Source organism: Neoarius graeffei, chromosome 6, assembly GCF_027579695.1.
Source record: "Neoarius graeffei isolate fNeoGra1 chromosome 6, fNeoGra1.pri, whole genome shotgun sequence".
In the NCBI taxonomy this organism is placed as follows: domain Eukaryota; kingdom Metazoa; phylum Chordata; class Actinopteri; order Siluriformes; family Ariidae; genus Neoarius; species Neoarius graeffei.
The window spans coordinates 107,088,081-107,108,707 of record NC_083574.1 but is presented as its reverse complement, the minus strand read 5'-3'; the positions used below and the strand labels follow the sequence as shown (position 1 = coordinate 107,108,707).

Genomic DNA, 20,627 nt, shown 5'->3' with positions numbered 1-20,627 from the left:
AACCTAAGAACCCGCTGGTGGACACCAGTGGTGAAGGAAGTTGTCAAGCTGAAGAAAGAGGCCTTTCGGGCTTGGTTGGTCCAGGAATCCCTTGAGGCAGCAAACACTTCGGCATTTGCTGAAGCAAAAACCCGGGTGTGGGAGGAGTTCAGGGAGGCCATGGAGAAGGACTTTCAGTTGGCCTCAAGGAAGTTTTGGCAAACCATTCAGTGAATCAGGAAAGGGAAGCAGGCCTTGCCTCAGGCTGTGCACAGCCTGGGAGGAGAACTGCTGACCTGAACTGGGGATATTGTCGGGCAGTGGAAGGGGCACTTTGAGGAACTCCTGAACCTGTCCTACATGTCCTCCATGGAGGAGGTGGAGTCCGAGGACTCAGGGGAAGCCTCACTCATATCTCTGACAGAGGGCAGTGAGGCAGTCAAGAAGTTCCTCAGTGGCAAAGCGCCAGGGGTGGATGAGAGTCACCCTGAGATGCTGAAGGCTCTGGATATTGTTGGGCTATCTTGGCTGACATGCCTCTTCAATGTCGTGTCGAGGTCGGGTACAGTGCCTGTGGAGTGGCAGACCAGGGTGGTGGTTCCTCTTTTCAAAAAGGGGGACCAGAGAGTGTGCTCCAGTTATAGGGGTATCACACTGCTCAGCCTTCCTGGGAAAGTTTATTCCAGGGTGCTGGAAAGGAGGCTCTGACTGATTGTCGAACCTCAGATTCATGAGGATCAATGCAGATTCTGTCCTGGCCGTGGAACGGTAGACCAGCCCTTTACCCTGGCAGTGTTGTGTGTGTGTGTGTGTGTGGGGGGGGGGGGGTTAATGGGAGTATGACCAGCCAGTCTACATGTGTTTTGTAGATTTGGAAAAGGCTTATGACCATGTCCCCCAGGGGCTCTTGTGGGGGGCACTGTGGGAGTATGGGGTATCAGGGCTGTTGCTATGAGCCACCCGGTCCTTGGACAACCAAAGTGTGAGCTGTGTCTGAATTCTTGGCACAAAGTTAAATATGTTCCCGGTGGGTGTTGGACTCCGCCAAGGCTGCCCCTTGTCACTGATCCTGTTTGTGATATTCATGGAAGGAATCTCAAGGTGCAGCTGGGGTGAGGAGGGTGTCTGGTTTGGGAACCTCAGAATTGCATCTTTGCTCTTTGCAGATGATGTGGTTCTGTTGGCTTCTTTAGAGCATGACCTTCAGCAAGCACTGGGATGGTTTGCAGCCAAGAGTGAAATGGCTGGGATGAGAGTCAGCACCTCCAAGTCTGAGGCCATGATTCTCTGCTGGAAAATGGTGGAGTGCTCCCTCTGGGTTGGGAGTGAGTTGCTGCCCCAAGTGAAGGAGTTCAAGTATCTCAGGGTTTTGTTCACAAGTGATTGTAAAATGGAGCGTGAGATGGACAAGTGGATTGGGGCAGCATCAGCAGTAATGTGGGCATTGTACCAGTCTGTCATGGGGAAGAGGGAGCTGAGCTGGAAGGCAAAGCTTTTGATTTACCAGTCAATCTGTTCCAACCCTCACCTATGGTCATGAGCTTTGGGTAGTGACCGAAAGGATGACATCATGGATACAAGTGGCTGAAATGAGCTTTCTCTGTCGGGTGGATGGGCTTATCCTTAGAGACAGGGTGAGGAGCTCAGACATTCAGAGGGATCTCGGAGTAGAGCCGCTATGCCTTCATGTCGAAAGGAGTCAGCTGAGGTGTGGTTTGGGTATCTGATTAGGATGCCTCTTGGGCACCTTGCTTTAAAGGTTTTCCGGGCATGTCCAACTGGGAGGAGACCTCATGGTAGACTCAGAACACACTGGAGAGATTATATATCTCATTTGGCCTGGGAGCACCTTGGGATCCCCCAGGTAGAACTGCAGCCACCACACCCCAACTTTGGATAAATAGAAGAAAATGGATGGATGGATGGATGGATGGATGGATGGATGGATGGATGGGAATTGAGTGCATGAACAGCACTTCCCCTCCCTCTGTATCATGGCTGAAGTGCTTTTGAGCAAGGCACCTAACCCCCAACTGCTCCCCAGGCACTGTAGCATAGCTGCCCACTGCTCTAGGCATAAGTGTGTGTGTGTGTGTGTGTGTGTGTGTGTGTATGCTCATGTGTTTGGGCTAAATGCAGAGGAGGCATTCCGTTGTGCTTGAGTGTACATGTGACAAAAAATAAAATTATTTTTAAAGAAATCAAGTGGCAGAAATAGAAGCAAAATGAGAAAGCATTGCATTGATGAGACAGCTCTTATCGAGTAAAGGAACATGAGTTTGATGCTGAACTCACAACATTTCTTCTAGACTGTGAAGTAAACAGTTGTTAATGCTAACATTGGCTATTTAGCTTATTAATCTTATTTAGCTAATTGTATAACATTACAGACAGTGTTAATATGTTTGCTAAGTTACAGTGGTGCTTGAAAGTTTGTGAACCCTTTAGAATTTTCTATATTTCTGCATAAATATGACCTAAAACATCATCAGATTTTCACACAAGTCCTAAAAGTAGATAAAGAGAACCCAGTTAAACAAATGAGACAAAAATATTATACTTGGTCATTTATTTATTGAGGAAAATGATCCAATATTACATATCTGTGAGTGGCAAAAGTATGTGAACCTCTAGGATTAGCAGTTAATTTGAAGGTGAAATTAGAGTCAGGTGTTTTCAATCAATGGGATGACAATCAGGTGTAAGTGGGCACCCTGTTTTATTTAAAGAACAGGGATCTATCAAAGTCTGATCTTCACAACACATGTTTGTGGAAGTGTATCATGGCATGAACAAAGGAGATTTCTGAGGGCCTCAGAAAAAATATTGTTGATGCTCATCAGGCTGGAAAAGGTTACAAAACCATCTCTAAAGAGTTTGGACTCCACCAATCCACAGTCAGACAGATTGTGTACAAATGGAGGAAATTCAAGACCATTGTTACCCTCCCCAGGAGTAGCCGACCAACAAAGATCACTCCAAGAGCAAGGCGTGTAATAGTCGGCGAGGTCACAAAGGACCCCAGGGTAACTTCTAAGCAACTGAAGGCCTCTCTCACATTGGCTAATGTTAATGTTCATGAGTCCACCATCAGGAGAACACTGAACAACAATGGTGTGTATGGCAGGGTTGCAAGGAGAAAGCCACTGCTCTCCAAAAAGAACATTGCTGCTCATCTGCAGTTTGCTAAAGATCACATGGACAAGCCAGAAGGCTATTGGAAAAATGTTTTGTGGACGGATGAGACCAAAATAGAACTTTTTGGTTTAAATGAGAAGCGTTATGTTTGGAGAAAGGAAAACACTGCATTCCAGCATAAGAACCTTATCCCATCTGTGAAACATGGTGGTGGTAGTATCATGGTTTGGGCCTGTGTTGCTGCATCTGGGCCAGGACGGCTTGCCATCATTGATGGAACAATGGGGTTGTGCATTTCCTTGTTTCTTATGATGGGGTGGACTCCCCAACTTCCTGCTGATATACTGCCCCCTAGTGGTTTGGAGTGGGGAGTATGAATACACCAAGTGGCCAAATTCTTACATACTGCACCTTTAAAGACTTTAGGCCATGCCCAAAAAAGGTCTTTTTGAGACACTGAACACATCCAGAAAGCTGAGTGAGGAGATGCTGCTTTGGCAGGACATGCACACCATGTTAAACTGGAAGCTATAACTTTCTGTTATTTGTTATCTACATTAGCGCAAAACAAAAGCAGCAAACTTCAGACACTGAACACACTTTATCTGATAAAATACCTCGTGTACATTTTTGGCTGAAGTTTTAAGATTTTAGATGCGTGTGTGTGTGTGTGTGTGTGTGTGTGTGTGTGAGAGAGAGTCAGGAACTGATGTAATGGTGGAACATGTGATGCAGTGTGTGCTGATGTAAGTGGTACCAATCCAACAAAATCGTAAAATTACAGTAACAGGGGACTTTTTATGGTGTAACACTGATTTAACCTCAGCAGGGAGGATCAACAGAATGAGGTTTAACTTCCTGTTGCTGGAAAAAAAAAAACCTTTACAACAGGAAACACAACACCAGTGTTATTATAAGTCCATTTCAGTGTGTGTGTGTGTGTGTTTTACCTTCACACACTCGAGTTTCCTCATTGAGAGCAAAGCCTTTCGGACATTCACACTGAAAACTCCCAAACATGTTGATGCAGACTCCGCCCTGACACAAACCAGGCAGCTCCTGACACTCATCAATGTCTGAGAGAGAGAGAGAGAGAGAGAGAGAGAGAGAGAGAGAGTCCAGTTTCTGTGTGAAGTATTAAAATGAAACACTCTCTCTCATGGATTCTGGTTCCATCCTAAATACAAAGACATATATTAGTGCCCTAGATAGGGGATGAAGTGCACACTACTGAAGTGTTCTCTCCTCTGTGTCCCATAGACTTGTGTTTATTTTTCTTTAATTCTTTATTGGCAGGTCATTTGTATATACTTGTTCTTCCTTCCTCTTCTTCCTTTTCCGCTGTTCTGGGAATAAAAATTTGGACTCTTGGAGGCTGGAATGTGATTGGCTCTCAGCACTTCAGTACACTGGCTTCAGGCAGGTACACAAACTTTTGAGCACCGTAGCTTGGTGAGTGTTTTCGAACAAAACATTTCAAGGCTTCACATGTTTAAAATCAATTTCAGAGTTTTGCTTGTGGCACGTAAATGTGACGCTGTTGTAACCAGCACATCGCCTCACATCCCATCATGCGTTCTCAGATGAGTTCATGCGAAGGGAAAAGGTCGAGGGATTTAAACTTCACTGTGACTTCATCGAACCGCGATCCGGAGATTAACTGCTCCTCATAAACAAAACCCCATACAGAGATTCGGCAGCATGTGTGTACGCCAGTGATTATGGCTGCGGGGGCAAAAACAATTACACCAGATAGGTCAGGGGCTGCCTCTGTTTACTGCATCCTCTAACAGATGACTTTCATAAATTATTGGCACCCTGTGTGGATTCCTCACAGCCTGGTGATTGAGCTTGTATTACAGAGTGTTTTACTGTGTCATAGTTTCTTCAGACAGACTAATGTTTTCCATTTACGTGTGTTTCATTGTGTGTGTGTGTGTGTGTGTGTGTGTGTGTGTGTGCGCGCGTGTACAACCTTACCTTCTACTATGACTGTAATAGGGTTGGGTCTGAACCCCTCTCCACCGGGACACAGATTTTTATACTCAGCTGGGATGATGGACAAGAAACAAACACACTTCATTACACAACTTTTCCATTGGGCATCTCTGTGTGTGTGTGTGTGTGTGTGTGAGAGAGAGACACTCACAGGAGTTAAGTAGTGGACAGGCCTCACATGGATTTCCCCACCCTTGCCCTAACGAGCAGCAGCAGGAGGCCTTGGACACGCCCACACCAATCTCATTGGAACAGTCCAAACTCTCTGAAGCGTCGCCACGGGAACGGACGTCAAGATAGCAATTCCCAGAACGAGTGTCTGAAATGGGAAAAATAGTAACGTGCGAGTGGGCATGTATTCTGAATAGCTATTGATGACACAGCTACATGATGACATCCTCGCATATGGAGTGTTTCATTACTGTTTAATGCTGCCTTCACCTGCTCCCTACATCCTCCGATTTCCCACAAAGTGTTGATGTCCACCACTAATCTTAGCTGGGGTGATTAATTTTGCTACCTTCCTCCTTTTGTAAAAAAGTACAGTATAGAACCAGTGGTCAGAGATGTAAATAGCATTAAATAGTAACACAACTAGAAAGTTAGAAACCTAATAGGACAAATTAGGTTTGTTAAATTCAGATTAAACCTCGCCCTAGTTAACCAGGAACCAAGTCACTCAGCTAAAATCACAACATGCTGAAACTGAAGCGCTTCAGTTTTTTAACTCATTCAAGTTACAATTTGTCTCTATAATAATGTCTATAATAATCTCACATTGGAAGTCATTGTGTCCGAACCGGAGCTCATAAAGCTGTGTGTGATATGGCAGTGTGTGTGGTTCTGGTTTCTCACCCACACAGCCGACTCCTGTAGGGTTGAGCTGAAAGTCGGGGGGGCAGTTACAGATGTAGCTCCCTGGAGTGTTCACGCAAAACCCGCTGATACATGTGGTGGGGTCAGCGCACTCGTTTACATCTGAAACACACAAACAGAGACAGATTCGGAATGTTATTAAATGTTTATACTCTACAATTCTCCAACACTTTAGCACATTCACTGTTCAGGGTTTGTCTGGTGTGTAAGTCCTGGAATAACATGTCAACCATAAACACTCTGAAAGGACAATAAGTCTTAGAATAAAGTAATTTATAATCCAGAAAATATTTTGACTTTGTGTTTAACATTAATTACTTGAAGCACTATTGCATCTGTGATGTGTATATGTGTGTGTGTGCTTTTCCAATGTGACAGAAGTGTATTTTAGTCTCCGCCCACATTAATACATTTTAGTTTTAAAACATGTCATTTTGACTATGTTTACACCTGGCGTCCACGATACTCCAGAGTTTTTCCGAAAACAGAGTCTCTTGGAGATGCTACTGTCCTCATTTTAGTGTGAAACTCCAGGGTGGTGTTTTAGTGTAGACGGGTGAAAACGGAGACATTTGGAAATGAGGATGCAGACACCCACATCACTTCCTGATTGGGTCTCATCAGTCACGACGTATTCTTCCCTGATTCGTCATGCTCCTATCACGTGACTCTTTCCCAGAAGAAAACAAACCGCATCAGCTGTTTATCCTGGCACACACATGCCCAGTGTATGAGAACAGTCATGTGATTTGTGTTTTAAGGTGTGTTGGTGTGGACAGAGATTATATCTGATATGGAGCTAAAATACTCCGTATTAAAACAATCCTCACTGTCGAATGGTGAATTTCAAATTGTTTGGAGATGGCCTTATATCTTTTGAAAGATACCTCCAGGGGTGCCCGGGGGGGGGGGGGGGGGGGGGGGAATGAGCACCCCAGATGAACGGATTTCCTGGCAAGAGACATGAGCGATGGATTATTGTCTATGAGAGTAACCTGTTTGTGTGGCAAGAGCTGCAAGAACCTGAAGGGTCTGAAGATCCACCAGACCAAGATGGGCTGCACAAGGAGGAAGCAAGCTGATCAATGCACAGAGGCAGTGCTTAGTACTGTCCCTGGTGAGACGGAGGAGGAGCTGGACCCGGAGTCACCCCACAGTGTCCAGAACCTCCAAGCTCAGCGTGCTGCACCTAGCAAACCATCTGAACATCACCGGGTCCTGTGGCCTGCTGCACACAAGGAGACTGAGTGGCGCCAGTTTGACGAAGACATCAATGCTGCCCTGGAAGCATCATCGAAGGGAGCAGTGGAACAGCAGCTCCAAATGATGTGCATCTTCATCATCAGCATTGGTGCTGAGTGTTTTGGCATCAAACAGCCAAAGACCAAGATCACAGCTAGGCCAAACCAGCGGGAGAGCAAGATCACCCAGCAGAGGAAAGACCTGAAGACCCTGAAACAGCGCTACAAGAGGGCGAGTGAGGAGGAAAGACCTGCCCTGGCAGAGCTCCGGGACATCCTCAGAAAGAAGCTCATCTCCCTACATCGTGCTGAGTGGCACAGGAGGAAGGGCAGAGAGAGGGCTCGCAAGCGCACTGCAAATCCATTTGGATTTACTAAAAAGCTGCTAGGGCAGAAGCGAAGCGGAACCCTCATGTGCCCAGAAGAGGACATCAACCAACACCTCAGTGTCACTTACAGTGATAGGCATAGGGAGGAAGATCTTGGGCCTTGCAGAGAGCTAATTACACCACCCACACCGTCCATCCAATTCAACACTAAAGAGCCCACTCTGGCAGAAGTCAGGGAGACAGTCAGGGCTGTGCAGACCAGTGCAGCACCAGGGCCGAGTGGTGTGTCATAGAAAGTGTACAAATACTGCCCAAGACTCCTGGAGAGGCTGTAGAGGATCATCAGGATGGTATGGCAGAGGGGAAGGGTAGCCAAGTAATGGAAGCATGCAGAAGGTGTCTGGATACTGAAGGAGGAGAACGCAAGTGATATCAGTCAATTTTGAAACATCAGTGTAGAGGGCAAAATCTTTTTCAAGATTCTTGCCAACCGCATGACCGAGTTCCTCCTGAGGAATTCCTATATCAAAACCAGTGTGCAGAAGGGGGGAGTTCGAGGCATTCCAGGCTGCATAGAACATACAGGAGTGGTCAACCAGTTAATCTGAGAGGCAAGGGAGAACCGAGGAGATTTGTCAATCATCTGGCTTGACCTGGCCAACGCCTATGGATCCATCCCTCACAAACTGGTGACAAAAGCCACCACATTCCACAGAAGGTCATAGAACTCATACAGGACTATTATAGTAGTTTCAGCATGAGATTCACCTCTGGAGCAATAACATCTGCATGGCACCGCCTAGAAAAAGGCATCATCATTGGTTGCACCATATCAGTGACACTGTTTGCTCTGGCGATGACTATGCTTGTCAAGGCAGCGGAAGTGGAGTGCAGAGGTCCTCTGTCCAGATCTGGCATTCGCCAACCACTGATTCAAGCTTTTATGGACGATCTGACTGTCACAGTAACATCAGTGCCAGGATGCCGCTGGCTCCTCAGAGGCCTGGAAAGGCCAGTAACATGGGCGAGAATGTCATTTAAGCCAGCCAAATGCAGGTCCCTGGTCCTGAGGAAAGGGAGAGTGGAAGAAAAGTACCGCTTCCACGTAGATGGACTTCCAATTCCATCGGTGTCAGAGAAGCCTGTGAAGAGCCTGGGGAAGATCTTCGACACCACTCTGAGAGATACAGCGGTGATCCGATCAATGCAGGCAGAGCTGAAAGCCTGGCTATCAGCAGTGGACAGGTCAGGCCTTCCTGGGAAGTTCAAGGCATGGATATATCAACATGGCATCCTGCCAAGACTTCTATGGCCATTGTTGATGTACTGTCCCAATTACAACAGTGGAGGGCTTTGAGTGAAACATCAGCCAGTTCCTGCGCAGGTGGCTGGGTCTGCCGAAGAGTCTGAGCAGCACTGCCCTGTATGGGCACACTAACAAACTGCAGCTTCCTTCCTCTGGCCTGACAGAGGAATTCAAAGTAACAAGAGCCAGGGAGGTGTTACTGTACAGAGACTCATCTGACACCAGAGTCTCCTCTGCAGGCATAGTTGTCAGAACTGGAAGGAAGTGGCAGGCACAGGAGACAGTTCAGCAGGCAGAAGTGAGGCTGCAACATGGCGTCTTGGTGGGCTCGGTGGCAGTCGGACGAGCGGGGCTGGGTAGCCATACAAAACCAAGCTACAATAGAGCCCAGGGGAGAGAGAGACGGCAGCTTATCCAGGGTGAGATCCAGGCAGAGGTGGAGGAGGAACGCCGTAGCAGAGCAGTGACCATGCACTAGCAAGGAGCTTGGACCAACTGGGACCATGCATCGACTTGGAAGATCACCTGGTCAGAAGTTTGGAAGTCAGAACCAGCAAGACTCAAGTTCCTGATTCAGTCTGTGTATGATGTCCTCCCAAGTCCATCAAACTTGCATTGCTGGGGGCTGGCAGAAACACCATTATGTCCACTGTGCCCTGCAAGAGGATCTCTGGAGCACATCTTAAGCTGCTGCCCGAAAGCCCTGGGAGAGGGGTGGTACAGATGGCGCCATGGCCAGGTGCTGAAGGCGGTTGCTGACACCATCTGCACTGGAATCCAGCAGAGTAGATACCAGCCCCCAGTAAGGCTGAACATCACATTCATCAGGGCTGGAGAGAAGCCTCAGTCACAGCAAAAGGTCCCAACTGGGCTGTTATCCTTAGTGCGTGACTAGCAGCTGAAGGTGGACCTTGGGAGGCAGTTGAAGTTCCCTGAGCACATCACCAGCACAACACTCAGGCCAGATATGGTCCTAACATCTGAGAGCTCAAAGCAAGTGGTGCTGGTGGAACTAACAGTCCCCTGGGAAGATTGGATTGAGGTGGCCTATGAGTGGAAGAAGGCAAAGTACCTGGAGCTGGTAGAGGCCTGCAGGCTGAATGGTTGGAGGGCCCGCTGTGAGCCAATCGAGGTCGGTTGTAGGGGATTTCCAGGGCAGAGCCTGCACCGGACACTCAGGCTTCTTGGCATCAGGGGGTTACAGGAGAGGAAAGCCACCAAGAACATCAGTGAGGCAGCAGAGAAAGCCTCAAGGTGGCTGTGGATTAAGAGGGGCGATACATGGTGTAGTGCGCTGCTTGGACAAAAGTCGGGGACTGATCAACCCCGGCTGGGTCGCCCAGGCGAGGGTATCTGATGATCCAAGACCCAAAACACTCCGTGACCCTGGGTTTATCACTGAGGATGTGTCCAAGCTGCACCATTCAAGGTATTTCTAATAACTAAAATAACCCTTCCCAGAATGATGAGCAGAAACACTTGCTTCTCTGAGGTCATGGCTGATGTCTTTTCTTCTTGGCATGATGTAAACACACACCTGAGTGCTCCAGAACATCAAACTGCCAAACGTTCTGCTTTTACAGAGATAGCCATGCTTCTCGATGATTAACGAATCTTGTGCACTTTATTAGTAACACCTTGCTGCTAATCTCAGCATGCAGCAGCAGAAGACCACACTGGGTTCCACTCCTGTCAACCATGAACAGGAATCTTAGAATCAAGAAAAAGTTCCTATTAAAGTGGCCGGTGAGACATGAAATGATCTACTAGAAGAGAAAGACTGCTCTCTTTAAAATAAATGGAGATCGTTTTCATTTTAAACCTAAATCGTATTAATGTGGACGGAGCCTAAAGGACATGACCCATGGGCTACACTGTTAATGTAATAGTTGCTGCTGAAAGCATTTCAGTCCAGTTGTGTTTAGTCAGTTTTTACAGATGTTTTATTACTTAATGTGACATTTCCACATGTTACACTTCACATATTTTACCATTAATTTTAATATAATTATTAGATGATACAGTTTGGTGAATAATGAGTGAATCACAGCTATTTCACTACTTTGCAACAGTTCACATATGTTTAATTGTTTTGGATTGAAATTTACTAAGTAAGTAAGTGATGTATATTATTTAGTAATCACCTAAACAGCTATTGTGTAGTCCTCAAGAACTTTTATAAACAAACAAATAACTTCAGGTGACAACAAAAAAACCCAACAGATTTCAGTATGTAGTGATTTTTCTCAAAACTTAAACCAACATTCAGAAACCAGGTGGAATAAAGTAAGTACACGCTATAATCCCATAACATGTAGAACCACTTTTAGCAACAAAAACTTGATGTAAACATTTCTGTTTCTGTTTATCCATCTCTCGCATGACTTTGGAAAAATTTTGGCTTATTCTTCTTTACAACATTGCTTCAGTTCATTGACGTTTGAGGGCATTCGTTTATGAACAGCTCTCTGAAGATCCCATCACAGTGTCTCAGTGGGGTTGAGGTCTGGGCTTTGACTTGGCCATTACATCACTTTAATTTTTTCTTCTTTAGCTATTCAGATGTTGACTTGCTGGAATGCTTGGGATCATTATCCTGTTACCCAATTTCAGCTCAGCTTAAGCTGCTGGACAGATGACCTCACATTTGTCTCAAGAATTTTCTGGTATACAGTGGAATTCATCATTGTTTCAATGACTGAAGGTTTCCCAGGCCCTGTGGCTGCAAAACAAACTCAAATCATCAGCCCTACGGCACCATGCTTCACAGTTGGTATGAAGTGATTGTGACGATACACTGTGTTTGGTTTTTGGCAAACATGGCACTGTGGATGATGACCAAACATCTCCACCTTGGTCTCATCACTCCAAAGGATATTGTTCCCGAACATATGTGGTTTGTTCAGATGCAATTTTGCAAACCTAAGTCTTACTCAATATTCTTTTTGGAAAGAAGGGTTTTTTTCCGAGAAAGGGGTGCTTGTTACCTGAAAGCCATACTTGTTCAGTTTTTTTGGATTGTTCTGTCATGAAAATAAACATATAATATGCTTCCAGAGGTCTGTAGGTTACATGATGGAGCTCTTGGGTTTTTCTTTATATCTCTGAGCATTAAATAGTTTGACCTTGGACTGAATTTGCTGGGATTCTCACTCCTGGGAAGATTGGCAACTGTCCTGAAGGCTCTCCATTTGTAAACAATCTTTCTCACTGTCGAATGGTGAATTTCAAATTGTTTGGAGATGGCCTTATAACCCCTCCCAGAATGACGAGTAGAAACACTTGCTTCTCTGAGGTCATGGCTGATGTCCTTTCTTCTTGGCATAGACACACACCTGAGTGCTCCAGAACATCAAACTGCCAAACGTTCTGCTTTTATAGAGATAGCCATGCTTCTCGATGATTAACGAATCTCGTGCACTTCATTAGTAACACTTTGCTGCTAATTACTCTCTTAATGATTGTGGAAGTAGGAAGGGTGTACTTATTTTTCCCCATCGGGTTTCTGAGTGTTGGTTTACTTTTTTGGGAAAAAATGAGATGGGTGTACTTTCTTTTCCCCATGACTGTAAATATTTTGTCTACAATCTATTTCTGTTTTTGATGTTCAAACACATCATTACACTTACGGTAAATGAAACAAAAAAAAAAATGTTATGACTCAGAGCACAGACCATAACATCAGCTCCATGCTTAGGGGAGACTTGCTGTGAAATGAAGATTTTTCCTCTTGTGTTTTTCATTTATAAAATGCATTTAATCTCTGTTGATGTTGTTAGTATGGTGGTGTTGTACCTGTACAGTTTCCTCCACTGCGGTCCAGCTCGTAGCCAATATGACAAACACACCTGAACAAGCCCGGGATATTTCGACAGCGACCGTTCACACAGATATCAGCAAACGAACACTCGTCAATGTCTGAAAGCAAACACAGGCGTAAAGACAGTAAACTGCTGTACTATCAGCACATCACGTTTATTTCACATCCCAAATGAAGTGCACTAAATATGGCATAATGTACATTTCATAGTGCACTTAATGTCCAGCAGGAGAAGAGTTACAAAACAAATAAATAATAAAAAAACCACAAAAGTACACTCTGCCCTTTACACAGTCTGAATCATTTAGAAATAAAAACTAGAGAAATAAAATAAAGAGTAATGAGTGCAGCGTGGGCGGCTGAGCCGTATCCAAACCTAAACTCTCATAACATCACATCCATTACTCATCCCAGCGACTGTATTACCACTGAGGAGGATTTTACCGTTTACTGAGAAACAAACAAAAACCCCGAAACACTTCAGGTTATTATCTCCATTTCAAAATGACTCAAATTACTGCATATCGTAAATAACAAGCATTTACATCATATATTACATCGACTGTGTAAATACTGTGGCAGTATATACAGCTTTCTTTACTGTTACTTTGAATTGTGATTGTTTAATTATTTATGCATGACATCATGGAAATAACCATATTACATCATTGCTGTTTATCTTATAATTGATTTACTCTTCATTAAGTTTTTGTGTATCATGGCAATGATTCCTCACATCAGGACACAAATAGAGTGGATCAGATGTCAAACGGAGTTAACCTTCAAGACCATGCTGGGTGCTCTGTTTCACTTTCAAACTCCCACATCCATCCGTCCATCCATCCATCCATCCATCCATCCATCTGTCCATCCATCCATCCATCCATCCATCTAATTGATTTAATGTATTTATTTAGGACATGCAGACAGACAGGCCCCCAGTCCTACTGAGAATCAGGGAGACAGACAGAGGGTCAGACAGACAGACCCCTCTGTACCTTCACATGCTTGTCCATCAGGTGTTGCTATGAAGCCCATGTCGCAGTCACAGCGGTAACCCCCGGCAACGTTCAGGCAGTGACCGTTCTCACACAGGTTTACGTTCTCCGCACACTCGTCAAAATCTACACACACACACACAGTCATCGATCATTTCAAGGATATAAATTGATTCAGTACACATTTCGTGTGTGTGTGTGTGTGTGTGTGTGTGTGTGTGTGTACCTGAGCAGTAGAACCCGTCTCCAGCGAATCCCTCTTTACACATGCAGCGGTAGGAGCCCATGGTGTTCATACACTCCGCATTTGGGCTGCACTGATGTGTACCGTTAGAGCACTCATCCAGATCTGTAACACACACACACACACACACACACACACACACACACACACACACACACACACACACACACACACAGAGTCCAGCAATAAGTTGTGTGCTTACTAGCCACCTTTGTATCCAAGTCTGTTCTTGGAGATGTGTGTGTGTGTGTGTGTGTGTGTGTGTGTGTGTGTGTGTGTGTGTGTGTGTCACCTGTGCATACAATCCCATTCCCGATCCATCCTGGTCCACAGCTACATTTGAAGCTTCCAGCTGTGTTGGTGCAAGTGGCGTGTCTGGCACAATTATGAGCTCCGATTTCACACTCGTTAATATCTACACACACACACACACACACACACACACACACACACACACACACACACACACACACACACACACACACATTCAATGGCTCACACAGGTATAGTGATCTATATACAGAAATAAAAACACATACAGTATGTCATGAACTCAGATCTGGTTCTCAGACAGTGGAAAAGAATCATAAATATCTGTTTTAAAAAACCAACAAACAACTAAACAAAAAAAAGACCTTTTAAAAGTGTGTGTGTGTGTGTGTGTGTGTGTGTGTGTGTGTGTGTGTGTGTGTGTGTGTGAGAGAGAGAGATCAGGGTTATTTACCCTGTTTATCCCCTCAGAAGAAGCAGAGACCCCGAGTTCATCTCATCACACTGACTGTATAAACACACAGCGTTATCTGTTTACTTCGCTAACGGCTAATATGTGCTGAATAAAAATGTGCTCGTGTTGTAAGAATGCTTTCTGTGATATGTTTGTGAAACAAAAAAAATCACCATGAATGTAAGAAAAACAAATTCAAGTCATTCTTGCTCAGAATGTAATTGTTAACGAAATGTTAATGTTTCTCAACAGAGCAGATGTTAGCTATTAGCGCTTGATTAATAGCACGATGTTAATAGTGCTAAGTGTGATTACAGTTCAAATCTAATCAGTTGGAGTTTTATTATAGAACAGTACAAACACATCTGAGGTAAAAAACAAAAAAAATGTTGCTGAAGTTTGTCTTGTTTCTTCACTCACTGTATTTTATGCACACTGTCTGTATAAAACACTTACAGGCAACGTATGAGTTCGCCCTCAATTCGAAGTGAAAATACAGTGTAATTATATTTATACTGAGTTTTTTCTTACTAATTAACAACACATCTGAGGTAAAAGTTGATGGACCAGATGATTTTGTCTGGATTTTACTCTCACTGTGTCTTTAAACTGTCTGACAAAAAAAGACCTTATTGGCGAAGTTCAAGCTCTCAGTCAATGTTCATTTCAGCTAAAGTGTGATGTTCTGGATGTTTCTGTCTCATTTTCTCTCACTGTGTCTTTACGCTGGCCGTGTAAAAGCCTGAGCCTTCATAACGGTTAGCCTCACTGATTAATTAGCCTGTTTATCGCCTGAAGCTTTGACTAACTCAGAGATGATGCAGGTCATTGTTCGGTAGCTGTTATCCTACTACCACACACACACACACACACACACACACACACACACACACACGTTTACTGTCCTTCAGAGCAGGGCCTTGTTAGCCATAAGCACTAGCATGTTTCCTGATGGTCTTGGCTCCAGTCTTCATCTGGAAATATTTTTAGCAGATCCTGATAAAGTGTGTTTACTGAACTAATGAGACTCGACACCACCGAGCTGAAATAATTCACTAATCCAGTGTTTAAATCACATTAAACACAAGATTAATAATCTTCTAATTAAACACATATCTGCATAAAGTGTCATCAAATTACAATCAGGGTTCATGACTCGCATTATACAATAACAGTCTGAAACACACACACACACACACACACACCTAATATACACTCATATTCTCTCTCTCTCTCTCTCTCTCTCTCACACACACACACACACACCGAATATCACACATACTCTCTCTCACACACACACACCGAATATCACACATACTCTCTCTCTCTCACACACACACACACACACACACACACACACACACACACACACACACACCGAATATCACACATACTCTCTCTCTCTCTCTCTCTCTCTCTCTCTCACACACACACACACACACACACACACACACACACACACACACACCTAATATACACTCATATTCTCTCTCTCTCTCTCTCTCTCTCTCTCTCTCTCTCTCTCTCTCACACACACACACACACACACACACACACACACACACACACACACACACACACACACACAGACAGATTGGACACATGGCAAAAATACACAATACTGTCATTTCATTATTGAAGCATCCTCATCCACACACATCCTCTTCCACACCCACCATCCTCACACACCCCATCCTCATCCTCACACACACACCATCCTCAATCACATATACACCATCCTCATTCACACGCACACACACCATCCTCATCCTCACACACACCATCCTCATTCACACACACACATCCTCTCTCACACACACCATCCTCAATCACACATACACCATCCTCATTCACACGCACACACACCATCCTCATCCTCACACACACCATCCTCATTCACACACACACACACACACCCTCTCTCACACACACCATCCTCATTCACACGCACACACACCATCCTCATCCTTACACACACCATCCTCATTCACACACACACACCCTCTCTCACACACACCATCCTCAATCACACATACACCATCCTCATTCACACGCACACACACCATCCTCATCCTTACACACACCATCCTCATTCACACACACACACCCTCTCTCACACACACCATCCTCATCCTTACACACACCATCCTCATTCACACACACACACCCTCTCTCACACACACCATCCTCAATCACACATACACCATCCTCATTCACACGCACACACACCATCCTCATCCTTACACACACCATCCTCATTCACACACACACCCTCTCACACACACACCATCCTCATTCACACAAACACACACCCTCTCACACACACACCATCCTCATCCTCACACACACCATCCTCATTCACACAAACACACACCCTCTCACACGCATTCCATCCTCATCCAGACACATCATCTTCACACACACCTCATCCTCTTCCTCAGACACACCATCCTCACACACACCATCATGATCCTCACATCCTTATCCACAAATACACCATCCACATCCTCACACACACCATCCTCATCTGCACATATGCTACCCTCATCCACACACCATCCTCATCCTCCCACACACCATCCTCATCCTCATATATATATCATCCTCATTCTCACACACCATCCTCATCCTCACACACACACCATCCTCATCTGCACATACGCTCTCCTCGTCCACACACCATCTTCATACTCCCATACACCATCCTCATCCTCACATAGATCATCCTCATCCCCACACACCATCCTCATCCTCACATAGATCATCCTCATCCCCACACACCATCCTCATCCACAACTACACCATCCACATCCTCCCACACACCATCCTCATCTGCACATACGCTCTCCTCATCCACACACCATCCTCGTCCTCCCACACACCATCCTCATCCTCACATATATCATCCTCATCCTCACACACTATCCTCATCCGCACATATGCTATCCTCATCCACACACCATCCTCATCCTCCCACACACCATCCTCATTCTCACACATATCATCCTCATCCACGCACATGTCATCCTCACACACCCCATCCTCACACAGAATTCTCATTCACACACACACACACACACACACACACACACACACACACACACACACACACACACCCTCATCCATACTCATCTTACTCACACACACCATCCACACACACCGTCCTCATCCACACTTTTCTTCCTCACACACACCTTATTCTCTTCCTCACATGCACCATCCACACATACACCATCAACATCCTCATACACACCATCCTCATCCTCACACATATCATCCTCATACACCCCAGCCTCACACAAAATCCTCATTCACACACTCCCACACACACACACCCTCATCCACACTCCTCTTCCTCACACACACCATCCACACATACCATCCTCATCCACACATACACCATCTTCATCCTCCCACACACCATCCTGGTGCCCTGTGTTTGGTTGGAATCTCATCGCATCGCTCCTGTGGAGGACGGCCCCATATGGACAGTTGAAAGTCACACCTGGAGGACGCTCTGGACTCTTACAGTAATGCTTTTATGGCTGAGGACTACAGTTGACTTGCTAACTTTAGGACTGCAGTTGTCATGAACAGTTTTGCACTCAAGTTTCCATCAATGAAGAGTTTATAACATCAAGGAAACTGACTTCATGTTAAAACTGTTAAAAATGTTATAATCACATCATCTGTTATCACCCAGATGAGGATGGGTTCCCTTTTGAGTCTGGTTCCTCTCGAGGTTTCTTCCTCATGTCGTCTGAGGGAGTTTTTCCTTGCCACCGTCGCCACAGGCTTCATCATTAGGGATAGATTAGGGATAAAATTAGCTCATGTTTAAAGTCATTAAAATTTCTATTGCTATAGAGAAAATATATATATATATACAGCGCTGAGCGTAAATGAGTGCACCCCTTTTGAAAAGTAACATTTTAAACAATATCTCAATGAACACAAACAATTTCCAAAATGTCGACAAGACAAAGTTTAATATAACATCTGTTTAACTTATAACGGGAAAGTAAGGTTAATAATATAACTTAGATTACACATTTTTCAGTTTTACTCAAATTAGGGTGGTGCAAAAATGAGTACACCCCACAACAAAAACTACTCCATCTAGTACTTTGTCTGGCCTCCATGATTTTTAATGACAGCACCAAGTCTTCTAGGCATGGAATGAACAAGTTGGCGACATTTTGCAACATCAATCTTTTTCCATTCTTCAACAACGACCTCTTTTAGTGACTGGATGCTGGATGGAGAGTGATGCTCAACTTGTCTCTTCAGAATTCCCCAAAGAAAATAATTTCTTTCCACCACAAAGGTGAAGGCTACAAGAAGATCAGCAAAGCTTTACTTATCAGTCAGAATACTGTAGCAAAAGTGGTACAAAAATTTAAGAAAGATGGAACTGCAACCATCTCACAGAGACGTCCAGGTCATCCACGGAAGTTAACACCTCGACAGGAGCGTCTTCTGATGAGAAGGGTTGAAGAAAATCGGCATGCAAGTTCACTGCAGTTATCTAAACAAGTAGAAAGCCAAACTGGGGTGACTATTTCCCGTAACACAATACGGCGTACGCTGCAGAGGAATGGCATGCATGGATGCCATCCACGAAAGAAGCCTCTCCTAAAGCCCAGGCACAAAAAAGCCCACCTAGAGTTTGCCAGGGCCCATGCTGACAAAGATGAAGACTACTGGGACTCTATACTCTGGAGTGATGAGACCAAGAGAAATGTTTTTGGAACTGATGGCTTCAAAACTGTGTGGCGTCGCAAAGGTGAGGAATACAAAGAAAAATGCCTGGTGCCTCCAGTGAAACATGGTGGTGGCAGTGTCCTTATGTGGGGCTGCATGAGTGCTGCTGGTGTCGGGGAGCTGCATTTCACTGATGGCATCATGAATTCACAGATGTATTGCTCTATACTGAAAGAGAAGATGCTACCATCACTCCGTGCCCTTGATCGTCGTGCACGTTTCCAACATGACTAAACACACATCTAAGGCCACTGTTGGATTTGTGAAGAAGAACAGGGTGAAAGTGATTCAGTGGCCAAGTACGTCTCCTGATCTGAACCCAATCGAACACCTATGGGGAATTCTGAAGAGACAAGTTGAGCATCACTCTCCATCCAGCATCCAGTCACTAAAAGAGGTCGTTGTTGAAGAATGGAAAAAGATTGATGTTGCAAAATGTCGCCAACTTGTTCATTCCATGCCTAGAAGACTTGGTGCTGTCATTAAAAATCATGGAGGCCATACAAAGTACTAGATGTAGTAGTTTTTGTTGTGGGGTGCGCTCGTTTTTGCACCACCCTAATTTGAGTAAAACTGAAAAATGTGTAATCTAAGTTTATATTATTAACCTTACTTTCCCGTTATAAGTTAAACAGATGTTATATTAAACTTTGTCTTTTCAACATTTTGGAAATTGTTTGTGTTCATTGAGATATTGTTTAAAATGTTACTTTTCAAAAGGGAGTGCACTCATTTACGCTCAGCACTGTATATATATATATATATACTAGACAATGTCTATTGTTAAAAACGCTATAAAAATAAACTTGTCTTGATTGACTCATCCACACACCATCGTCATCCACAGATAAACCATCCATATCCCCCCTCTCTCTCTCTCTCTCTCTCTCTCTCTCTCTCTCTCACACACACACACACACACACACAATTCTCTTCCTCCCATATATCATCCTCATTCTCACACACCATCCTCATTCATATACACCATCCTCATCCCCACATATATCATCCTCATCCTCACACACCCCATCCTCATTCTTACACACACCATCCTCACACACACCATCCTCATCCCTACATATATCATCCTCATCCTCACACACACCATCCTCATCCTCACACACACCATCCTCACACTCACACCATCCTCATCCTCACACACACACCATGCTCATTCTCAAACACCATCCTCATCCACAGATACACCATC

At 44.6% G+C, this 20,627-nt stretch overlaps 1 protein-coding gene across 1 annotated transcript in view; it reads right to left on the bottom strand.

Annotated features, from left to right (window-relative positions):
* The window catches only part of fbn1 (fibrillin 1), a 207,393-nt gene that overhangs the window by 41,416 nt on the left and 145,350 nt on the right, over positions 1 to 20,627 (bottom strand). The window contains exons 33-40 of the mRNA XM_060924311.1: positions 14,222 to 14,344; positions 13,912 to 14,034; positions 13,686 to 13,811; positions 12,663 to 12,785; positions 5,971 to 6,093; positions 5,267 to 5,434; positions 5,098 to 5,166; positions 4,068 to 4,193 (exon numbers count right to left, since the gene is read on the bottom strand). Coding sequence (XP_060780294.1) covers positions 4,068 to 4,193; positions 5,098 to 5,166; positions 5,267 to 5,434; positions 5,971 to 6,093; positions 12,663 to 12,785; positions 13,686 to 13,811; positions 13,912 to 14,034; positions 14,222 to 14,344 — 981 coding nt within the window. The remainder of the gene's footprint in view (positions 1 to 4,067; positions 4,194 to 5,097; positions 5,167 to 5,266; positions 5,435 to 5,970; positions 6,094 to 12,662; positions 12,786 to 13,685; positions 13,812 to 13,911; positions 14,035 to 14,221; positions 14,345 to 20,627) is intronic.